The 24,159-nt window shown below is 34.5% G+C and overlaps 1 protein-coding gene across 5 annotated transcripts; it reads left to right on the top strand.

The window, feature by feature from the left end:
- The first annotated feature begins 2,837 nt into the window (after nt 1–2,837).
- Nucleotides 2,838–23,617, top strand: LOC145061694 (disease resistance protein RUN1-like). Of its 5 annotated transcripts, none has more exons than XM_079009235.1 (15): nt 2,838–3,421; nt 4,131–5,235; nt 5,332–5,400; nt 8,354–8,578; nt 8,689–9,387; nt 9,496–10,084; nt 10,176–10,273; nt 10,485–10,604; nt 10,704–10,799; nt 16,295–16,371; nt 16,524–16,602; nt 17,386–17,489; nt 17,566–17,710; nt 17,807–17,947; nt 23,440–23,617. In XM_079009235.1, exons 1-14 carry the CDS (start codon nt 2,952–2,954, stop codon nt 17,945–17,947), a joined length of 4,017 nt encoding a protein of 1,338 aa, XP_078865361.1. In that variant the 5' UTR covers nt 2,838–2,951; the 3' UTR covers nt 23,440–23,617. The 5 variants fall into 5 exon arrangements, with proteins under 5 accessions (XP_078865361.1, XP_078865360.1, XP_078865359.1 ...); XM_079009234.1 differs by lacking the exon at nt 23,440–23,617 and adding an exon at nt 22,700–23,419 and having other exon boundaries at nt 16,470–16,602; XM_079009233.1 differs by having other exon boundaries at nt 2,839–3,421; nt 16,470–16,602.
- The last annotated feature ends 542 nt before the right edge of the window (nt 23,618–24,159 follow it).

The following is a 24,159-nucleotide window of genomic DNA, read 5'->3' as shown; positions in this document are numbered from 1 at the left end:
GAACTTTTTTGGATTAAGGGCTTAAAGATTAAGACATTATGGGTTTTGGCTTAATTTAGACCTAGGTTTGAGATCTTGATCTCTTTGGGTGTCTTAATGGACAAAGTTAGAAACTTTATCCATTTAGACCATACTATGGACCAAATCTGAGTTAGGAAGTTCTTGGAATTGAGAAAAGCAACTTAATGCATTAAGCTGGTGGAAACCTAGCAACTACGACGTAACGTAGGTCACCATGACAAGGCGACTGCGAATTTCCCGTAAGCCCGGTTGGGGTGAAGACCACGATGTGGTCAAGGAAGGCCACAACGTGGTAGTTTACTAAAGTCAACGTTGGCCTTTCACTTTGGCCGTTGACTTTTGACCTGTGTTGACTTTAGGTCAAAAGGGATGATTTTAGTATGTAGTATAAGGTTGGACCTTGTATGTTGTGATAGGAGTGCTGTAGTGGCGGCTACATGGATTTGAGCTTAGTGTTAGTCGGCTTTGTGATTCAGGTGAGTCTCCTTACTGCACTAGTGAGTCGAAGGCACCGATACCGACCCACTAGGATTTGTTATATGTTAGGTGTCTTGTGACTCTTTCATGGTATCTTGGGCTAGGCCCTTTGTATGACGGGCTGGCCCATGGACCAGAAAGGGCTAGGCCCAATGCATGTTATGTAGGATGCTAACTTTCACTATAGCTCTTGCATTTGTATGTTGGGCTAGGCCCATTGGTTAGGAAGGCCTGGGCCCATTATTATAGGTTGGGCCTAATGTGAGGGCCATGCCCAAGGATAAGTATGGTATGGGGTATTTTAAGGAACTCACTAAGCTTTGTGCTAACAGTTTTATGGTTATGGTTTCAGGTACTTCCTGTTCGAAAGGGAAGGTCCTGTCTTGATCGTAGTGCATCCACCCATGTTTCTGCAACTTTATGATTTTGGGATTGTACTTTAATAAATATTTTTACTCTGATACACTTTTGAATAATTGAAAATGATAAATGGTGTTATGGTTGATTTAAAAATGAGATTTTTACCTTATAATTTTTGGGACGTTACAGATGAAGTTAAATCTGTACCTTTCGAACATCAAGCCTCTAAATCATCATTAGATCTAGCAAAAAGAATTTGAGACGAGTTTAAGTTTGTGGGGATTTCACTATATATTATTAATTTCTGAATATAAGCTTCCAAATCACCATAAGCTCCAACAGAGACAAGACAAGATGGAAACCAAGCTTTAATTTCTACTTGAGTTATGACTACTGTGGTGTGTATGTGTGTTAGATTAGCATAAATAATGAGAGATGGTTCTAGTTTATGGATCGAGAGAGAGAGAGAGAGAGAGAGATGCCCATTTCATTTCCATTTTCTTTTTTGAATCATAAAACAATTAAAATCGATATTAGAAAATTAAAAGGTAAATAAGGTCCCCTTTGATAGTTTCTGTCTAGGAAAGTGATGTCTGGGAAAGTCCTGCATGGGAACGTTTTTTTACTGAGAAAGAAACCATGTTGTTTGATTGTATATTTGATTGACTGTGCTGAATGATGAAAAATTACAATATTACCTTGTTGTTCTATACTTGTATACTGTGATTGATGAAATTGTTGAATAATTATAAAAACATACAATTTTTCATGCAAAATCAAAATTACACAATAATCATTTAAAAATCAAAATAGAATGTCGATTAAGTTGTTTTTAGTTTATTGTTTTTCAAGTTGATATTATGTTGTTATTCTTTCTAGTCGATTATTTTATAACTCAACGTGTGATTCTTGACCCGGTTTATGCCCCATAATGGTGTGATGAATAAGATTCTTTAAAATATATTAGGATGATGGTGGTGTTGTCCAAAAAAAAAAATTAATCTAATAAAAATGAATAAAAAAAATTAACTAAAAGAAATTAATAATCCAATAAAGTAATATATATTAATATGTAAATATTAGATACTTATAAATAATATTTATTAATATATAAAAATCCAATAATAAGAATTAATCCATAAAAAAGGAAATAAAAAAAATTATTTAAAAATAATTAATAATCCATTAAAATAATATTAATTAATACATACATATTATATATTAAAACAATATTTATTAATATGTAATAATCCCATAAAAACGAAATTAAAAAAATTATTTAAAAGGCATTAATAATCCAAGAAAGAAAGAGACGGGGTTTGGGGCACAATTGTCTTTCTAGCATATTCGGCTAGAAAAATATGGTTTATGGGCTTTCTGGGAAAGACATATCTTACCGGAAAATACCCATTTTTTTGTGCATATCAAATAGTTTTTCTGATCCATTAAGCCAGAAAGATCTGTTTGGATTTGGAAATATGTCTATCAAACAAAGCTAAGTCTTTTCAAATGTGTTAAGACCAAATCCACATTAAATTTAGAGTAAATTACATGAATGGTCCGTATGGTTTCAGGTAATTTGCATGTTTGGTCCCTAACTTACTTTTTAACTCGGAAGGTCCCTACAATTTGTTTTTGTTGCACACTTGGTCTCTGTCTTACCTAAAAAGACTATTTTGTCCTTGAATTTTTAATTTATTTAAATAAGATGGGGTACGTAAGGTAAGGTGGAAATGAGGTTGGGAGTGTGTTTATTTAAATAAATTAAAAAATCAAGGAAAAATAGTTTTTTTTTGGTAAAACAGGACCAAACGCACAACAAAAACAAATAATAGGGATTTTCTGAGTCAAAAAAATAAATTATGACCAAACATGCAAATTACCCAAATCATAGGGACCATTCCTGTAATTTACTCTAAAATTTATCCAAGTTGAAATTTTTTAATAATTGAGCTTTGCCAAAAACAATTCAAAAATCGGAATAGTCTAATTTGACAATTAGGTTTTCATCTTCCATCCTGTAGATCCAGTTTCAATGGCTTAGTTGAAAATTTGCCGTTGACTTCATCTTCCATCCTGTAGATCCAGTTTCAATGGCTTCCAGTTCTTCCTCTATCGCTAATGCTGGCAGCTATGACGTTTTCCTAAGCTTCAGGGGCGAAGATACTCGTCATTCTTTTACCGATCATCTTTACAAAACATTAAGGGGAGCAGGAATCGGTACTTTTAGGGATAACGAAGAAATTAGGAGAGGTGAAGAAGTGAAGCCGGAGATCGAGACAGCAATTAAAGAATCTAAGGCTTCAATCGTTGTATTGTCAGAAAACTATGCAACTTCCCCTTGGTGCCTTGACGAGCTTGTTCTGATCCTTGAACAAAGGAAGGAGGGGAATCATTTCGTTTTACCTGTTTTTTATCATGTTGATCCTTCTGATGTGAGGAAACAAAATAAATCTTTCACAATTGAAGTCAAAGGCTCTTCAAGGTGGACAGATCACAACGTGAACACGTGGAAGAAAGCTCTTACAGAGGTTGCTAATTTGGCGGGCATGGTTCTGTCCGGGTATGCCTCTTTGTCTTTTTTTGGTAATATACCTATTATTGAAATAAAATTTAATTGATGTTGTTTGATCCAATAATTTGATGAATATTATTGTTAATTTCTAGCCAAATTTTGGTTTTCACTTTTAAAGGTAGAACCCGGTCAAATTTTGTTGATGTATGTGTAAATTAATTTATCCTATAAATCGGTACTTGTTTGATAGAGAAGTTTGGAAAGCTGAAAAAGTGATTTCCTTAAAAGTGAATGAAAATGATGGAATTGATATGATTACTATGGAATGAGTATGTGATTACAATAGAATGAATATGGAATTGATGATTTCCTCTTTTACAAGTTTGACTGTTGACAAGAGCTACATGAGTTTCTTGTATAACCTTGCCCCTAATTCCCCCTCTCTCTCTATGTTAATTTCTAATTTACATAAATCTGTTTAATTTATCAATATTTGTTTTATTTTGATTAAATTTGTATTTCAAATGCATTTGTAATTAAATTAGAAGAATCTTCTGTTATAACAATCTAAATACTTTGATCAGGTTTTGATTGAATTTTGATATTTCGTGGAAACATTAATAGAAATTAACTTTAAATATCTACTAGTAGTAGATTCCATTTAATTACTGAATATTATCATTCAGTTTTATACTTTTATATAAGAAACTCTAAATTTCATCTCATGAACTTGTTCATGTTTCTGTTGTTGTTCCAGGCCCGAAACAACTTTTTTGAAGGAAATTGTTGACACCATTTACAATAAGCTGGATCGCAAAGAAGTACATCTTCCACCCAATCTAACAGGGATGGCCACTCGATACGAGGAGATCAATTCCTGGTTAAATCAATCAAATATCGAATTTTTAGCAATTTGTGGCATGGGTGGTAGTGGCAAGACAACTCTGGCCAAGTATATTTACGATTCAAATTGGAGATATTTTGAAAACACAAGTTTTGTTGAAAACATTGGTCGAAGATGTAAGGAATCCCATGATTTGCTTGAGCTACAAGAACAACTTCTCAACGATATTTTAGGCGGTAAGAAAAGAAAAATACCCGGTGTTTCTCAGGGTACATGTAAGATTGAGGAAGCCTTACGAACAAAAAGGACGCTTATTGTTCTTGATGACATTGCTGAACAAAATCAGTTAGTCGATTTACTTGGAACTGGAACAATCAATGCACAAAGCAAGATTATAATAACTACAATTAGGGAAAATACAAAAAATTGGTTCAAGTCCACATATTATAGGTGTCAAGAGTATAAAATAAAATTATTAAATGAGGATGAGTCGTTAGAGCTTTTAAGTCGTCATGCATTTGGTTCCAAAGTTCCCATGGAAGGTTTCGAAGAGCTTGCAATACAAGCAATACGATATTGTGAAGGAAATCCTCTCGCTGTTGAAGTGTTGGCTTCTTCTCTATCCAATGAAAATACCATTTTATACTGGAAAAGTCGATTGAATTTCTTGGATAAAGATTTTGATTCTCGAATCCAAAGTGTACTTATAACGAGCTACGAGTCATTGCCATCTATCTTAGAGAAAGAATTATTTTTGCATATTGCTTGTTTCTTTATTGGCAAAGACAAGGATTATGTGGTAAAGATATTGGAGCTAGATTATTGTGCATTATCTGGGATCAAAACCCTATCCAACAAATGCCTTCTTTCCGTTTCACCAAATAATAAACTGATGATGCATCGATTGATTCAAGAAATGGGGAAAAATTTGGTTCGTCAAGAGTCACCAAAATTCCCTGCAAGACGTAGTAGAGTCTGGCTTAGTAGTGATTCTTATAAGATATTTCGTAAGGGAGAGGTAAGAAGCTTCTTATATGTATTTTTAATCCTACTTTTACTTTCACACCATTCTATTTCATTTGAACTATATGTTTTTTTTTTCTTTTTTCTTTAGGGTTCAGAAACAATGGAAGGTTTAGCACTTGACATGCAATTGTTAAAGGAAGATAAGGTTGCATTCAAGGTAATATTGAATAACTAAAAATTGAACTTTTAGGTTTTGATTTTTAATTTTGGTTTAGATTTGATAATTTAAAAAAAATAAAAAATCATCTACTTTGGATGTTATATTGTTTCATGTATATATTTAAAACTAGAAGTAAAAGCGGAAGATGAAAACCATGAAGAAATTTGTTTATGTTAAGAAGGTAATTTTTTTTTTTTCTTTTTGGTCTAAAGGACAAACTTGTTATAACATATTAAGAGTGTGTTTGACACAAAGATTTTTTTAGAGCTTTTAACTTTTAAGAAAAATCAAAAAAAGAAAAAGGTTTTGTTTGATAGTAGGAGCTTTTAATATTTATTTTAAACAAAAAACTCACCATCTACAAGCTACTTTAAGTAGTTTTGGGGTGCGTTTAGCTTTTGGTTTTTATGTAATTTTATACTTTTAAAAGCTAGTTACTTTTACCCAACCAAGTAGTTTTACGAAACACGCCAATATGTTTGAATAAGTGGCACTTGACATGCGTGTGTCACGTAACTGATAAATTCTAATGGTTATATATATATATATACCCTAATTTCCGTCAAACACACTAATCCTAGTATGTTGGAGAACGTCAAACACACTAATCTATGATTAATCCCAATTTCTGCAACCATATATATATATATATATATATATATATATATATATATATATATATATATATATATATATATATATATATATATGGTTGCAGAAATTGGGATTAATCGTAGATTAGTGTGTTTGACGGAAATTAGGGATTAATCGGGTTTGGCAGGATTAATCAGTCTTGGCGGGATTAATCGGTCAACAAAAGTCAAAAAAGTAAAAAAAAAAAGTCAACAAATTCAAAAAGAAAAAAATTTAACTCCAAAATTTTCAAAATTTCAAATATTATTCCAAAATGTTCATATTTTCGTATTTTGAAAATTTCAATTTTCAAATTATCTTATTTTCTAATTTTGAAGTACTTATTTTTCTTTAAATTATATTATTCTTTGATTAATTTTAATATTTTATTAATAATCTATGGTCCCCGATTAATCCCTGTCAAGACCGTTTAATCCCTAACACGAGTCGACCGTCGACAATCGAGCGATTTTTACAACATTGATATATATATATATATATATATATATATATATATATATATATGTGTGTGTGTGTGTGTGTGTGTGTGTGAAACATAATTGATGTTAAATTAATAATATAATTGTAAATATCTTAGTAAAAAAGATCATCCATCAGGTACAATGACCACACCTATTGAGTATGAAACACCCCTTGTAAGCCTAGAAGAAATAATAAGTTCTTAAAAACCATTTTAAATGTTATTAAATTCAAATGCGGAATTTGGTCTCAAACGTTCATTTTTAAGTTAAAAAATCCAATATCGTCACAAAGGTATAAATAAACCATAAAAGTTATGGCCTTCTTAAATATCGAAGCTTGCTAACTCTATGTTTTTTCCTTATCTACAATTACATGTCATAAGACTGCATTAGGCCGGGAAAGCCTAGTGAGTAATACCGGAATATTGCTATGAAATGGTATTTGGCAATGGCTATAACCCAACTCCTATGTCTTGATTCCCAAAAAAACATTGAATGATTTTCCATAACAATACTTAAAATATATAAATATAAGAGTTGGTTAAATTATAATTAATGATGCAATGCATATGCAACTATCCCAAACCAATCCATTACTCTAAAATATGACCTTTCATCCTAAAGGGACAAATGGTATGGCTAATTCTGGATAAGCTATCCGCTTTCGGCTGTTGTCGAGCCATAGTGGAGGAGGCGAGGCTACATGGCTACCTTCGTTCCAAATTTAGAGTTAGATTGTATAAAGTTTAGGAGTTTAATTGCTAGAACAACACTAGAATCAACTACTAATCTCAAATGAAAGGTCAATTCTTGGAGTTGGATTCTAATCCATACCTTAGATCGCCATTTATCGATAGAGGGGAAGAGTTATACATTCCAAACTTGATGTTGGCTCTAAGCTTCCGAGCCTTAGCTTGATTCTCCACTCAAATCTACTCTAACCCCTCATTTAAGCTTCAAATAGTTGCTCATGGGTTTTCCTCTCCGTTTGGAGAGAACACCCATCCTTATATACTCCACTACTATAGATCTATGTTACAGTTAGTCCCTCATGACACATAGTTTAACTATTTGGTACCATTTCTTCCAACTTCTATCTAGAAATCACAAATGTTCCACTTATAGTCCTTCTCCACCATTCTTTGTGAGATTTAGGTCCTTATCATCTAATTTGGTCAAATCAATTAGTCAAACTCATCTTTCATCAAGTTGACACATTTAACCCCTTTTCTCAATTTCTCCTAGTAATCAAATATTATTACTTCAATAGTCATTATTAACAAATAATATAACATTATTTATTATTTTTATTATTTTATTTTTATCTTACCTATTTATTTTCTTATTTTAAAATAAAATTTCTATCCCTAAAAATGGGTTGTTACAGTGTATTTATCTAATTCCAATATTCTTATTCAATAATTTAATAATAACCAGGGCCGACCCAACACCGGTAAGTATGACCCCCACCCCTACCCCTACCCCTACCCCAAGAAAACACAAGATTTTTAAGGTTTTCTATAATTTTCCCCGAAGAAAGAATAAAGAAGTAAAACATCTGAATTTATCAATAACAATATAGATACATACTACAAGAAACATATATAAATATTTTGTGTTCGGTTTTTTTGGTAAATTGGGGCCCCTTACTGCTGGACATATATTTTTGCCCCACTTGGAAAAATACCTTGATCCACCCCTCATTATACCACAGTCACTATGGAAATTGTCAATTGGTACTCAAGACATGGAATCATAGTACTTAGAAAATCTTTGGTAAATATATTTATGGATATGATGTAAGCTTACAATCCTTCTTTACGCTAATTTTGTAGTCACTAGACCTCAAGACAGATGCACTTAAAGAGATGGATAAACTAAAATTGCTCCACTTAAATTTTGTGTATCTCAACGGGTCTTACGAGAATTTTTCTGAAGATTTACGATGGCTCTGCTGGCTTGGATTCCCTTTAACAACCATACCCTCTGACTTATTCATGGGAAACTTGGTGGCTTTAGATATGAGCTACAGCAAATTGGAAGTATTTGATCCGCCCATGGTAGGGAATTCCATATCCTCTTTATGTTGCTTATCCATCTAGATTCTCAGTTTTTAATGTTCGTCAAGTTGACATTGAATGCTACATAAATCATGTTACTTTTGCAACAGGTTCTTCAGTCATTGCAGATTCTAAATCTTAAAGACTCATATGATCTATTTGAAATCCGCAACATGTCAATGATTCCTCAGCTTGAGACTTTGATTCTTTGGAACTGTCACAGTCTTGTTCGTGTTTGTGAAACCATTGGAGACCTGACGACTCTTGCACTACTAAACATGACAGGGTGTAAAAAGTTGTTAGTAGGAGTTGCAGAACAACATACGTTTTCCTTCCCACATTCATTACACCGATTATTCCTCAAAGACTGCAATCTTGAGTGTACCAAGTCTTTTCCTCTGACTTTCAGTGTTCAAATATCTTTGCAGTACTTGAATTTAGGCAATAGTCTATTTGAGTGTCTACCTTGTTATGATCATCTAAAACATCTTCGGGTCCTTGACTTGAGTTTCTGCTCAAGACTTAAATGGCTTGTATATCTCCCAAGTACGCTTGCAGAATTGTATGTATACTACTGTGTGTCATTGGAGATAATAACTTTCCAAGAACACCGATTCACATTGCAAGAGTTTGGCTATGAAGGATGTATTTCTTTGTCTGAAATTGAAGGCTTTATTAAATTGGTGCCTTTAACCAAACTTGAGGAGAATGATTTGGCACACATGAAGTGGCTAAAAGAATATCAAAATCAGGAGGTTTGCCTGGTTGGTGATGATGAGCTCACCAAAGGCAGAACTCAGTGTGTCCATGTACGTTTTGTATCTCTCTTAAACACATGCATAAGCAAGCACATGCACATTGACATAACACCTAAAAAATGATTATATGAGACTGAATTCTAGTGTTTTGTGGCACAGATGTTGTATGAATTCGATATAATGAGCACATCTCTGCCAGACATAAAGGATCCAAACCTGAAGCCTATGTATGTATCAGCATCATCAACTTTGTCCTTTGACGTGCCTGTGTGTCCCAAGAATAGGAAGCTCAAAGGACTTGATGTAACTCTAAGATATACAATATCAGGTGATGATGATTTTGCATGGTTCTGTAAAATCACTACTTCCAATGGTGATGATTTGATGTACAACCCCAAAGTCTTTGGAAAACCTGATTCTTGGAAAGTTGGTATATGGTTCAGCTATTGGCCAATTGGAAACACATTGAATGTTGGAGATAAAGTAAGTGTCTCTATTGTTGTAATGAGTGGATTGGAGGTATCTGAATGTGGCGTGAACCTTGTTTATGCTGATGATGAAGCAGCTGAGGAAACCTTGGAAAATAACAAGGGATGGGTAGAAATTCTTGGAGGAGATTTGTCTAGATTCCAACTAAGCACAGGAGCATACTATCTTTGTCGTCGTGATTTTTATGAGTTGATGGAGGTTGGTAGACTAACTCCTGACTGGTTTAGAATTTTAGTTGGTGATACTGTTGACAACATAGGTATGTCCCTTTTGTCAGGCTAATTATGGGCATTTGTACTTAGATTTATGCTGAAAATAAAGTAAGCTCATCTTATGTCACATTGTTACAGAGGTACGAGGATGGAGAAAGACAGGTCGACCTAAGCAGTTGAATCCATCATTTACAGAGTTGAAAACTGTTCAATGCATCATCCATGGTCCTCAATCGGTAAATTCGCTCTCTAATATCTTTCTTCTTTAGTTGTGAAATGTCTTTTAAGTTTTCTTTTCCAATTACTACATGAATTTACATAAGTGAAAAGACTTACCAAGCTATTATAATCTTGTTTAACTTTTGGTATTTGATGCTAATCTGGTTCTAACTAGTGTAATAACTGGGGTTTGCTGATCTGGCTGTGGTGTGTATGAAATACAAATAGGAGGAAATATACAAGGTCGCAGAGATGTCAAAATCATCTTTTGTGGATAAAACTTCAAGCATGCTTGTGAATAAAATGAAATCTGGCACAACATTTAAATTTAATGATGCAACAACAAAGGTAACTGAATATTATGCTTAGATAAAACAAAAGAGTTTAAATTTTCCTTGTGTTGTAAATTAACTCACTTTTATCAAAACAAAAATATACAACCAACAGGCAGGGGACGTGCCTGGAGCTGCAGCTGCAACTGCATCTGCATCTGCATCTAAATTTGTTGATGAGTTTCTTGCTTCTCGCTTAGCTCAAGTAAAGGTGATTTAACATTATGATTGGTAGATAACACTGAGGAGTTTAATTTTTCCTCACTTATAAGTATGGCTTTTTCCTCACGTCACAAAAAAATGCCATAAGAAAGCTTCAAGCCTTCAATTCTTTTATTCTGATTCCGATTCAGTTGCCAAAAAAATCTTGGAACTTACTTTGAATCTGGATTTCGTATTTAATTTCTAAATAGTTATTCTATCCAACACATTAACGTTGTAGCTATCAGATTTACGAGCTAATATCTTTTAAAAAAACAATAATAATGTTCTTTTAAAGTGATGGATCCTCGTATACACGGAAGGAAAGAAAAACAAAGCAGACAGTTATACTTTTTACGGAAAAAGTCAGAGAAAATTTCACTTTGCAAGTTTTCCTTTCAATTATAAGATGCCTATACATAAAAAAAAGACTTTTTAATCTACATGTTTTTCTCATTAGTTACAGACTTACATCTATCTCCCTTATTATATGGCAAGCCAGGGACATTTGTTTTTTTAGAGAAATTGACGGAAGATCAGTGAACTTTCATTTTAGAGATTGTTTTCACATTAACTTTATCGTTGTCAACGCCTTCTTGCAAACAGAATTTTGTTATGGCTCAACTTGTGATTTATTCAGGAGTTGGATGAGGTCTGCAATGTAGAGGTCATATTCCTTTAGCAAAGATCTCTTTTTGAGACCGAGTCATCTGAATACCTTGAAACTATCCAGCACTTCCTAAATCTTTTATCTGATTCTATGAAGGATGCTTCATGTCTGGGAAACAGAAAGAAAGTAATTGGCACTTCTAATCAAGAGTCGAAGAATAAGAGTTCTTCCACTCTTTGAACTTGAATGGCCAGAACTGGAGTAGCTAGACCAAATGTCTGTTTATCAGATCAGCGAGGATGACTGAATTGAATTGGAATCTTCGTACTGAATTAGTTTACATTAAGATCTCGCGGTTTGCTTTTATTTTTTTTTACCTCACCCCTACAACATTAGTCAAGAATATTGGGATTGATTCCTTGCCCTTTCTCATTAAACACCGGACAATATAAATACACAAAGGATTCCTATAACTAATGAAAGGATATACACTATCAAATACATAATGTCAATAATTAAAAATATAATGAAATCAGCTCCATATATATATCGACTGAGAGTGCTCTGCAGTTTGAGCGGGAGGAGGCTGGATGCTCAAGCTGTCTCGAAAGTCTAGAAACAGTTGTCGCGGTAGTCCTTTAGTGAAGGTGTCAGCATATTTGTAGGCGGAAGGGACATGAAGGACTCGTACTTGACCAATAGCATTAGCAACCTTTTCGCAAACAAAGTGAACATCCATTTCAATGTCTTTTGTATGCTGATGTTGGACAGGATTTCCTGACAAGTATACGGTAGAGACGTTATCGTAATAGAAGATTGTAGCTTGCCGTAATGGGGTGTGCAACTCAATTAGCAGGTTGCACAACCAACAAGCTTCAGACACAACATTTGCGACACCATGATATTTTGCTTCAACACTTGAACGAGAAAGAGTGGCCTGTCACTTGGCAGACCAGGAGATGAGATTGTTACCAAGCAAAACACAATATTCATATGTCAAACGTCTAGTGTCTGTACAACCACCCAGTCGGCATTACTATAAGAAACTAATTGTGTTGTAGGTGAAGAATATTACATCAACCCATGATCCAGAGTTCCCTTTAGATACTGAATGATGCGTTTTAATGCATTGAGGTGAGGGAGCTTAGGAGCATGCATGAACAAGCAAATTTGTTGTACGGCATATGCGATGTTTAGACATCTGAAGGTGAGGTATTGAAGGGTACCAACTAGACTCTGACACAGTGAGGGATCAGCCTCCGGTTCACCTTATAATGACTAAGCTTAGAATTAGTGTCAACTAGAGTAGCTACAGGCATATAATCTTCCATGTTTGCACATGTGACGAGGGAGAGATGGGGTTTCCGAAGAGGAGCCTTGGTTATAGGTGGAGTCATGTTGGAAAAGGTGACGGTGAGTTATATAAGGGGAGGGGTCGGATTCATCTAGAAAATCATATGAATTGACTCGTTAATTAGTAAGATTGGAATAGCCGAGAAACACACATGGAAGGGAATATGGTGCTAGTTTGTGTGGTATGGTGGAAGAGGCGTTTGGGTAGCATAGGCAACTAAAGGTTCATAAGTGTATGTATGTTCTTTTTCGTAGGTATAGGATTTCAGCCGGTGTTTTATTCCTAATTTCTCGAGATGGGAGAATATTGATAAGGTAGGTGGAGATGTGAAGAGCATAGTTCCAAAACGAATGAGGGAGAGACGCATGGATGAGGGAAGTCTGGATCATATTATTAAGGGTCCGAATTATGCGTTCCACTTTACCATTTTGGGAAGAAGTATACGGACATGCAAACCAAAGTTGTATGTCATTGGCGGTGAAAAACTCAGTGAATGATGTAGTATTGAATTCTCGGCCATTGTCACATTGGAATGACTTAATGGTGGTTGAAAACTGAGTCTGAATGTATTTTTGAAAGTGAAAGAGAAGAAGAAATGTTTCAGACTTATTTTTGAGAGGGAATGTCTGGGTGTAATGCGAAAAATCATCAAGTAAAATAAGATAGTATTTGTTTTTAAGTTTGCTGGTTATGGGTGATGTCCAAGTGTCTGCATGTATAATATCAAATGGTAAATGAGTGACATAAATGGAATCATTAAAAGGTAACCGACAATGTTTTCCCAATGAACAAGCATTACAAGAAAGCAAAGTGTTTTTACTACTAGGTAATGAAAGACAAGGGCTAAAATAGTTGAAATTTGAAATTGCGGGATGACCAAGACGGTTGTGCCATATGTTGGGAGACATGGTATAAAGACAGCAGGAGAATGCTTGCGGGAAGGTGTTGGTGTGAGTGGGTAAAGGTCGCTGGGGCTATCACATCGGGTGATACGAGTCTTTGTGATTAGGTTCTTCACAGTAAAACCAAAAGGGACAAATTCAATAGATGTATTGTTATCATGATTAAATTTCTTAACAAAACAATGTTTTTGATGATTTTAGGTACATGGTAAACGTTGTTTAATCTGAAAAGATGATTGAGTTAGGATGTGATTGCGTTTCCATGACCAAGAATGGGGACCCGAGTGCCATTACCCACAAGAGTATAGTTGTTATTATTGAAACAAGAAAGGTTTGAGAGGCTACAAGCTTCATTTGTGAGATGGGATGTTGAGCCTGTGTCCATGTACCAAGAGCTATCTAGGGGCTGCATCTGCATGGTCTGAAAGGCAACAACAAGCTCAATAGGTGTCATCGGGTTGCTTTGGTCTTGTTGCTGATCAATAGTGAAATGGACTTGTGGCTCGGTTTGGGTCGACTAGTGATGGGGTGTCGACAGCTTAAAGTTGGGGCGCGGACCCATGATGTCGGGTTGTGAAGTAGCTGTTAGATACGAGCAAGGCGGGGTGGCCCACGGGTAAGGGGGAAACCATCCTTGGCATTTCCAAGAAACTTGTTGAGAGGAAGATTGACCATTGCCATGACCGCGCGCTCTACCGCCATGAGACCACCTGCCGCCGCCACGATTGTTTCCACGGGATTGACCACGACTATTGTAGCCAGAGTTGTGTTGGGATGCTGAGGACATGTCGTTGGGATCTTGGTGAGCCCGTTGTGTAACAAGGTCTTGGGGAATAAAGTGATCAGGTTTGTTGCGTCTAGCTTCATCATGAAGGAGAGATGATTTGGCTAGGGAGGGGGTCTGTTTGTTGAATAATAGTGGCGACGATGTCATACTCACCTTTGGTGAGGCCGGAGATGAGTTGGAGAACCATTTTTGTTTCTGACACGGCGTTTCCGACATTCTCTAGTTGATCGGCGAGGTTTTTGAGGCGTGCACAGTAGTCAGTCATGTTGGAGAAGGCAGAGGGACGATTATTGTTAAACTGTTTCTCAAGGTATACAAACCTGGTAGTTTGATTGTCAAGGAATATTTCTTGGAGGCGTTTCCATTGTTTTACAAGGGCATCAAGACGATCCCATGTGTCCTTGTCAATATCAGACAACTTTGGTAACGTTTCGTCGATGTGATCTTTCACGTTGTATGTACACACATGAATGTTGAAGAACACAACCCATGATGCATAGTGGTCATCGGTTTGATTGAGAATGAGGGGTATGGCATTCTTAATATTGCTCATGGCGGAAATTGGGCTTGCTGCCAGATACATTACCTTTAGGCGTACCCATGACGATTGAGAAGATGAAGAGAGAAGAAAAAGGAGAAAACGATGAGTGTGAAGGAGTAAAGGAGTGACAGCAAAGGTTAGGCACTGTGACACCATAAAGAATATTGGAATTGACTGCTTATCTCATTAAACATTGGCCAATATAAATACACAAAGGATTCCTATAACTAAGGAAAGGATATACACCATCAAATACATAATTACAAAAATTACAAATATAATGAAATCAGCTCCATATATGTCGACTAAGAATTAGAAATATAGAAACAATAGCAATAATATCAAGTCATGATTATGAAGAGAAGCTTATGATTCAATGTTATTTCGATACATGATTTAGTTAGGGGTGTTCAAAAATATCCGCATCCGAAATATCCGATCCGAAAATCCGAAAATTCGATTCGAAATTATCCGAAATTTCAGATATCCGGATTTTTCAGATTCGGATACGGATAGTGAATTTATAAAGTTTCGGATATTTCGGATATCCGATATCCGAAAAAAATAATTTTTCTTTATTTTTTAATATTTTAAAATGAGAACTTAGAAACATTGACATGCTTAACGGACTAATGTTCCCCACCATTTTCAACTTTTTCGTGACCATTCTTTCCAAACTTTTATTGCAAACCTTTCCATTTACAATCGTTATATATTTGTTTGTTATAATCCTGGTTCGTTGGCTTATAATAAAAAACTATTAAGTAAATGCTACATATATTTATTTGTTGCTATCGATACCCATCTATGTCGCAAGATTTAACATAGTTGCTATTATTAATTTTAAGAGTTGCGGTGATTTTACGGATCGGATGTTCAGATGTGGATATTTATTTAAAACTAATGAAATTCGGATATCCGGTTTAATATCCGAATCCGTATCCGAAATTTCGGATACGGATTCGGATATCAAAAATCAACTATCAGAATTTTCGGATATCCGAATTTTTGGATATCCGAATTTTCGGATATCTGGTTTTGAACACCCCTAGATTTAGTCTATGTGATGAGAGCGTAATCGTTGAGTCATGGAATTCCACATAGGAGGTCCAGAGTTCAAAACCTGACACTCCCAAAAAACGCACTGTGCTCTGCAAATTACCCCCACATGATGGCCCTTGGGACAGGCCTAATCGTAGAATCTTCCTAACTAGATATTTAATTTTCCTTTTTCTTCAATGTTTAGCATTTAAATCATTTTTTGACGACTTTGATTTTGTCCTTATTTCTTGCATTTGGTTTTATTTTCAGGATCAAGTAATGGAAGCAGACAAATCAAGAGGTGGTATGTTTGATGGATTATTTAGAAGCAAGTTTTACACCAAATGGTAAGAAATTATCTCATGGAGTTTAATGGTGTTTTTTATGTGAACATATTTTTTTGGTATAAAGTTTTTCGGGTACTATTGTTTCTTTGCGATATCAGCAAGTCACAGATCAAGATGATGGAGACACGACTTGATTTGATAATGACAAACAGGAATGCAACCCAGAAGTATTTGAGGAGCGATGTTGCTGACCTTTTTAAGAACGGGCTTGATTCCAATGCCTACAAAAGGGTAATTATTTCTTTAACTTTCTTATTCTTTTCATGGTCTTCTTGTGTTGTCTTTTTTTTTTTTGGTTCAAAAACAACGATGAATTAGACCTAATTCAAGTTTTATACAAATCAGCACCATTGGACTCTCTCTTCATGTGTTATACATGGTTTGACTTTTGGTTGAACTTGAATAGATTGATTGAATTCAAACCAGAAGAATGTTTGGCTGTTCGATTTGGAAGTTTTATATTTACGTAACTTGTGTTTTATAGGAGGCCTGATTGGATAAGAACAGTTTGGTATCCCTAACAAGCCGGCCGATTCTTGAAGGCTTGATTGTGTCATTGTAGTTTTGCTATTTCTAACAATTATGATTCATCTGTATTATGTCTACTATGTATAGATATCTGTGGGCCCAAAAGGTGAATTTTGTGGGACTAGTTTCATTTCATACAAATGATGAATGCCACTTTGGTGTGATAAAAATCGAAATGTGAATTTAAAATATAAAATTGAATTTGCTGCTAGATCAGGCAGGTTAATGACTAAGCTCCATGTTAGATAGATAAATTGATCATTGATGCCAGGTAGATATAAGATTAAATTCTGTAAAGATTTTTTTCTTCCCTATATATAATCTCAAAAGACTTTTATTTTAATAATAATTGTAAACATTCAAGCTTCGAAGTTGGATAGATTGATCATTGATGCTTTATGGAGATGGGATTGAATTTCTTTTACGATTGTTCTTTTCTCTATATAATCTCAAAACACTCTATTGCTTTTCATTTGATGGTAACAGGTTGGACAGTTATATGTTGAACAGAATCTGTCATCATGTTATGAATTCATAGAACAATCATGCTTGCTCATTTTAAATTATCTCCCAGCCATGGCTAAACAAAGGTAAAAGATTTAATTTTTTAGACCTTTAAAGTTTCATTTGATATTTTAATTTAAATTAATTCTCAATCGCCTGTAGGGAATGCCCTGAGGAATGCCATGAAGCTATCTCCACTTTGATGTTTTCTGCAACAAGCTTTCCTGATCTGCCAGAAATGCGCAAACTAAGAAGTTTATTTGCTGACAAATATGGAAATCATCTTGAACCTTATGTCAACAAAGAGGTGCTTCTAAATCTGCCTTGTCAAAATCTATAATAAACATTCTTTCAGTAGCTTTTAATCAAGTAAAAACTAAACGGGATACAATCATGTTCTTAGTTTGTAAAGAAATTGAAGGCAGACCCTCCCACTAAAGATATAAAGCTTCAAATGATGCAAGAGATTGCACGGGAGTGCGGTATAGAGTGGGATTACAAGGCTTTTGAACAGAAATTGGAAAAACAACCTCCATTTGAATAGGTAAACCATCTTCTCGTTCTCTTTCAACTGTTAGCATTCTTGTTATAAGAGCATCCATAATCATCTACCTCTTCAATTGCTTTTGTTTTTGCTAGATTTCCACTAACTTTGTTTAATAAAAACTTACTATCATAAACCTTCTCCAATCATTGACGGTTGACCATTCTCAAAAGGTGTTTTTATTTATTTATTTATTTTATATATATATATATATATATATATATATATATATATATATATATATATATATAATCCAAATTAACAAAGGTATCCTCATCTTTGTGAAATGTTTTATAAAGCCCCCTAATCCCATTTGTTCCTCTTAACATGCCATATGTTTTAAAAGAAGTTTAACAGAAGAGTAGCCTTTAATAAAAACAAATATACTATAATATGCGAAATTAGAATAAGAAGTCCTAAATGAAAGAAATTTGCCAGCCAAAAATAATATTAGAGATTAAAATGAATCAAGTTAACTGGTAAAAATAATAAAGATTTGATGGTTAAATATAATTAAGGGGAACAAAATGAAATTTTATTCATTGAGGAGGATTAAATATACAAAACTCAAAAGTCAAAAAAATCATTAGTAAAATATAAGTGTTTGATAGTATTGACCAACAAAGCAATCCTCTCCATTTAGGTTAGTTGGTCGGTTTAATCTTTTTTCTTTTTACGATTTAATGAAGATAACCGAACCGAATAAGGTTTAACAGTTTTGGGTTATTCAGTTTCAGTTTATCCGGTACGGCTGTTGGGTAAACTGCATATGGTTTGCCTTTTTACGTGCTCATGAATCTATTTCTGTTTCTCATTTTTGATGCTTTCAAGAACCATCACATCAACCCCTTTTCATTGTTAGATTCATTTAAGTGACACGTTCAAAAGGTGAAAGCCAAAATAAAATATACACTTGGGTCTTAAACTAAATTAACGTATAGAAATAAAATGTAAATGTATTAAGATAATGGTTTAACTGGATAACCCGAATTATTGAAAAGTGAACCAAAATTGAAACTAATAATTCAGATAATTCAACTGAATTATTCAAAAAACAAAAAATGCAATCCTTATTTGGTTCGGTTAGTTTTTTTTTTTTTTTTTTTTTTTTTTTTTTTTTTTTTTTTTTTGACACCGTGTCCAATGATAAAAAAAAACACTTTATGGGGTTGATTCTATTTTATTGACCTTGTTAAAAAATCTCATTGAAGATGCTCTAAATTAAAAAAAACTAATGTACAATTCATATGCTCGCAATTTCCACCTTCTCAACTTTATTCTCCATAACTCAACAACACTAACTTTCTTTTTATTCAACTTTTGTCCCACATCACAAAGAATAACATTAACAAAGCTCCCAGTGCCATAAAAATGGGGAAAGGCCACAAAACAAAGAATAATATTATTCTTTTATATGAAATGCAAGATCGCAATTATGTTATCATAACAATTGTCATCATAGGAAATAGCATATGCTAAATAAGTATTGACTTTGGTTTTTGTCCTGCGGAATTGGAATTACATATCCCATTCCATGTCGGTTTGGTTGCCAATTATGTTTGAATCCTTCTAAATCCATGTTAGATGGATGTCATACTTACAATTCCCCGCCAACAAGTGCTTGATAGATTAATTATGACTCCTTCATATTCCATTACTTTCAAAAACATTGAGCAAATTAAATTCCCCATTAATGTTTTGCAAGATTCGTCTCAATATGCCAATGAAAGAAAAAAGGAATCACAAAACCTCACCATCATAGATCTTGATACAAACGTTCAAGAAAAAAAAAAAAAAAGCTTACTGTTAGCTACTGCAGCTTCAAACAACCATATCTTTGGAGATATGGCTTGACATACAGATCAAGGGCCGAAGTTGGATTTGAAAAGGAAAAACTTAAGTACCAGAGCACTGGAGATGGTTTGCTCTACAAGTCAATGTCTGAATTTGTAAAGAAAGAGGTAAAAGAATAGTAGTACTTGCAGCTAGAATACAACTGGCCCAGTATATGGCTCAATGGCACAAGTATACACAATAGTGCTTCCCAGGATGAACCCGGAGGAAGAAAGTTGTATAAATTAAGTTCAATGGGTCATCCTTACGTCAAAACAGATTCAAGCAAACAGTAATGTTTTTTTTCGAGTCATTATATTGAGTGATTATATTGCTTGAAGTAGATTCGGTTTATTTCTAAAAAGAGTGGTTATTTCAGATAAGGAGCATACCATGTTCAAGCATTATCATTTATGTAGGTATTTGAATCACGTGTTAGTTTAGCTTGTTCGATGATTTGTCAAGTACTATGGCTTGAAAAGAGTAAGGTCTTTCGTCGAGTGATATTGATTGAAGCGGGTTCCCTTTATTAATTGCTTGAAAAGATCCGTAAAATCAGGATAAGTGTTAGTGTAGAAACCGAATGATATTGATTGAAGCGGGTTCCCTTTATGAACAAGCCAATCTCCATCATTACTTTCGTTTCAGTGATGACTAAGAAATTGAATGTTATTCCGAACCCAGTAACGAATCGATTCCAATTAACATATATATACGAAATAAGTTACTCGGTTCGAGAACCATGTTCAATGTAGTAACTGACTTTAGTCGAAAGACTGAAGGAGAAGATAATCAAGGCGATCAATGGATAGATTGCAACCTTCATTAAGTATTAGTAATCAGTAGCTAGAAATGCTATCAACTATGATGTGTTTGTATCACATTAGAAAATGAAGGAATGTGTCTTTCGTGCTAATGATTGACTCATAATGACCTGAGTCTAGCCATTGCATCATGCGATGTAAGGTCATTAGAGAATGACCATTCGATCTGTTATGGTAGCCAAAATAAAGACCTTATCTTGGGTTGAGTCTGTTTGAGAAGGAGCGAGAGTCTCTAGGGATGAGCAAAGGAACTGACCCGGCTGGAACCGGCCTGGGAACCGATGTCTGCCGAAATTAAGAGCTGAACCGGACCGCTGGTTCTACCGGTTCCAGTTCTCCCGATTCCCAATCCTACCGGTTCTTGTTGTGTCTTCAATATTGGAACCGGTCCTCGAGAAATAACAACATATGGTTCTGGTTTTTGCCAGTTCTACCGGTTTTTGCCGGTTCCACCGATTTTGGTTCCTACCGGATCCCGGTTCCAAAAATCCACAAAAATATTGTCCCGGTCTCGGCCAGATCGATTCTATCCGGTTCTGGTTTCGATGCCGGTTTCGGTACCGGTTCCAGCCGGTTTCTCGGTCCAAATGCTAGGAGTCTCCAATGAAGATCGAGTTTGTAACTCGAAGGTTAGGACTGAAGGTCTAACAGAGAATGAAGAGTGAATTCAGGAAATTTGAGCATTGCTAGGAACAAAGAAGTCTAAGAGTTTGATACTCATTGGGAAAGACATAGGAGTTACGTTTATTTCTTAGGATGGAAAAGTCAATCATGGGATCATTATCCATCACTATTTTGCTGATGATTCCAGGACGTTATCATCCTAATGAGGAAGATAAATGTAACGCATGCAGATTTAGGCTAGATTTTTAATATATAATAGATCATCTTAGCTAACAATGTAGTAGTCGTAATGGCTATCTTGTGGATATAAGGAGCGCTTAAATCCGATTTCACATGCAGAAGTTATGCTTCTTCGAAGTTTCACGACCAAACCGACAAACCTATATATGTCATTAATATCGAATCAGAGATAGGTTTCTTATTTGCCTAAGCAACCTAACCGACAGTCATACTAATATTAAAAGCAAGAACATGCATATAGAGAACACCCAAATCTGACTTCATATGAGGAAGTTATGATTTTTTCAAAGTTTCAACGCAATTATGTCAACACGGAAACCGAAATTTAAATTGGTTGATTGTTAGACAAAACAATCTAAACGAGAGTTGAAGATCTCATGAATATAGTTCCGTTGATATAAAGACATCTGAGAACAAAATTCATATGAAAGAGTTATGATTTTTATACTGGTTTTAGCAGTCTAAGCACTTTAAAAATATAAAATTAAAAATAAATTGAAAGTAAGCCAACGGAGTCTAAATGAAAATTGTAGTATTTATTGATAGCTATGCATGGATATATAGAACGTTGAAAACAGTGCTCGTTTGAGAGAATACGATTTTTAGGAAGTAATAAAAAAACTGTGCACACATAGGCAGGGCGCGCCGCGTACTGTTTCTAGAAGGTGGGGTGTGACCTACCATTTTTTGACACATGTCACAAGACGAAAATGAGCGATGTAGCTGGACGGTGTGGCACACTTGGTCAAAATCCGCTGTAAATAGGCAACCACCCCTCATTTTTCCTTTAGATTTTAGTATTTGGCAAAGTGGGGCATCAGAGAGCCCAATAAATAGAAGTTTTCGGGTCGAAGTTATGCCTATGAATTTTCCGGACTTTCTATCAGGAAACTCTGTAAGTTAAGCTGCACTTATTTTTATTTCAAGTGTAACTTATATTTATATTCGTAGTTGTTATTATGAATCTATAAATAATATTTATCATTGATTCCATGTCATAATAGTGATTGATTTACTAGCGTGGTGATGTTTAGGCTAAGATTTAGTGAGGTTTTTAAAATGAGATTTCTAAAATTTATACTTTGTATATCAAATGGACCCTACCTCTGATATGAGCTTACCTGGTTATTCCTTGATAGATCTTGATGTAGATATTAGGATTGTTGAGAAATCTAAACTATCATTATTCACAACGAATATAAGGCTAATACTTATTGGTATTCGTACCTAGGTCATATCAAAGGAAAAGTTATGGTGTTAGGCGAAGCTTAATCCAAATCACAAGTCATCTACTTTTAACAAGTTAGTGCATAGTTACTTTCATCTTACACATAGATATGAAATATCTAGACAATTAAATGCAATGTGTCCCTATTATATGCGATTAGGACGTTCCATATTAGATGAAACAATGTGGCATGATTCACTTGATTAAATCGTATATGTATTTTATCGTATTTATAAAACACTGGGTAGAAAAGGGTTGAGAAATAAATAAAACAATGGTGTGAGACCAAGCCATAGATAAAATAATGGTGAGAGACTATGCCCAACTTTGTACTACTATACTATTGAGAGCAATCATCTAGTAGAGTATTGATGGCGACCACAGACTCTTCTAGACAGTTCAATGGAACGCTAGCAGACTCGCAATTTGTAAATGTTAATGGACTATGCTATCCGAAAGTATGGATTTTTTGTTCATATGAATACTCTATCCCCCTCATGGTTGCTTATTAACAAGTATTGCTAAGGAATCCCCGAGACAGAATAGAGATCCTTTAGGATAGGTCCCTTAAGATCATCATTTAAGATCAAATAGTGGGAATAAAGGAAATGAGTAATATGGTTAATTGTTTGTTATGAAATATATATTTAAAAAATATACTAATAATAATATTGTGGTTTGAAAACCCTCTACGTGCTCACAAGGCTCTCAAGTCTGACCCACTCAGTTTCTTTGTATCACAGGTAGCAATATGAAGGTACAAGGAAAGCGATATTTGAATATGTTGAGAGACTTAACGAGTTTTATGGCTACCGAATAAATTTATGTAATATATGTAAGGATTTAGTTTATGCTTATATTTTTGTATTAGTTATTACATCCAAAGCTTCTAAACATGAATGAAATACGTTTCTTCAGAAATACTCTTGATATTGATATCATTTCACATTAATAATGTTTTGAGACAAATTCTGCAATAATAAAAGAATATTATGTTTTAAATAAGCACAAAAAAAGTTTTTAATTGACCGTAAAATTAGGGATGTCACAAAAGAGAATGATATGATATGACTGAATGATTCTTGATTGAAAGATCAATGAGTGAACAAGGTTTGGGAATTACATGGGGTGATGGTCATATGTACACTATCCTAGGACCAATCACAGAAAGGAAACACTTGTACTAAAAGTTAAGTACAGATCAACCACCTGACATATCGTTGTGGTTGGCCTTGTTTCTTACATGTGTGACATTCAATAAGACAAAATACAAAATGACAAAATAGTACTAATCTCGGATCACTCAGTCCTCACTTCATCTCGAAATCTCTAACAACTTGGATAACTTCAGCCTTCACTACTTCGGATCTACAACCATCTTGGAATCTTGGTAATTCGGATTGCCTAAGGATCACTTGTCTTAAACTAACAATATTCTTACAAGAATTCTTTTGTTTTTCATT

The sequence above is a fragment of the Lactuca serriola genome, chromosome 7 (genome assembly GCF_051521515.1).
Source record: "Lactuca serriola cultivar US96UC23 chromosome 7, Lser_US96UC23_V15, whole genome shotgun sequence".
Lineage (NCBI taxonomy): Eukaryota > Viridiplantae > Streptophyta > Magnoliopsida > Asterales > Asteraceae > Lactuca > Lactuca serriola.
The sequence above is the reverse complement of the archived record's forward strand: the minus strand, read 5'-3'. Positions and strand labels throughout refer to the sequence as shown.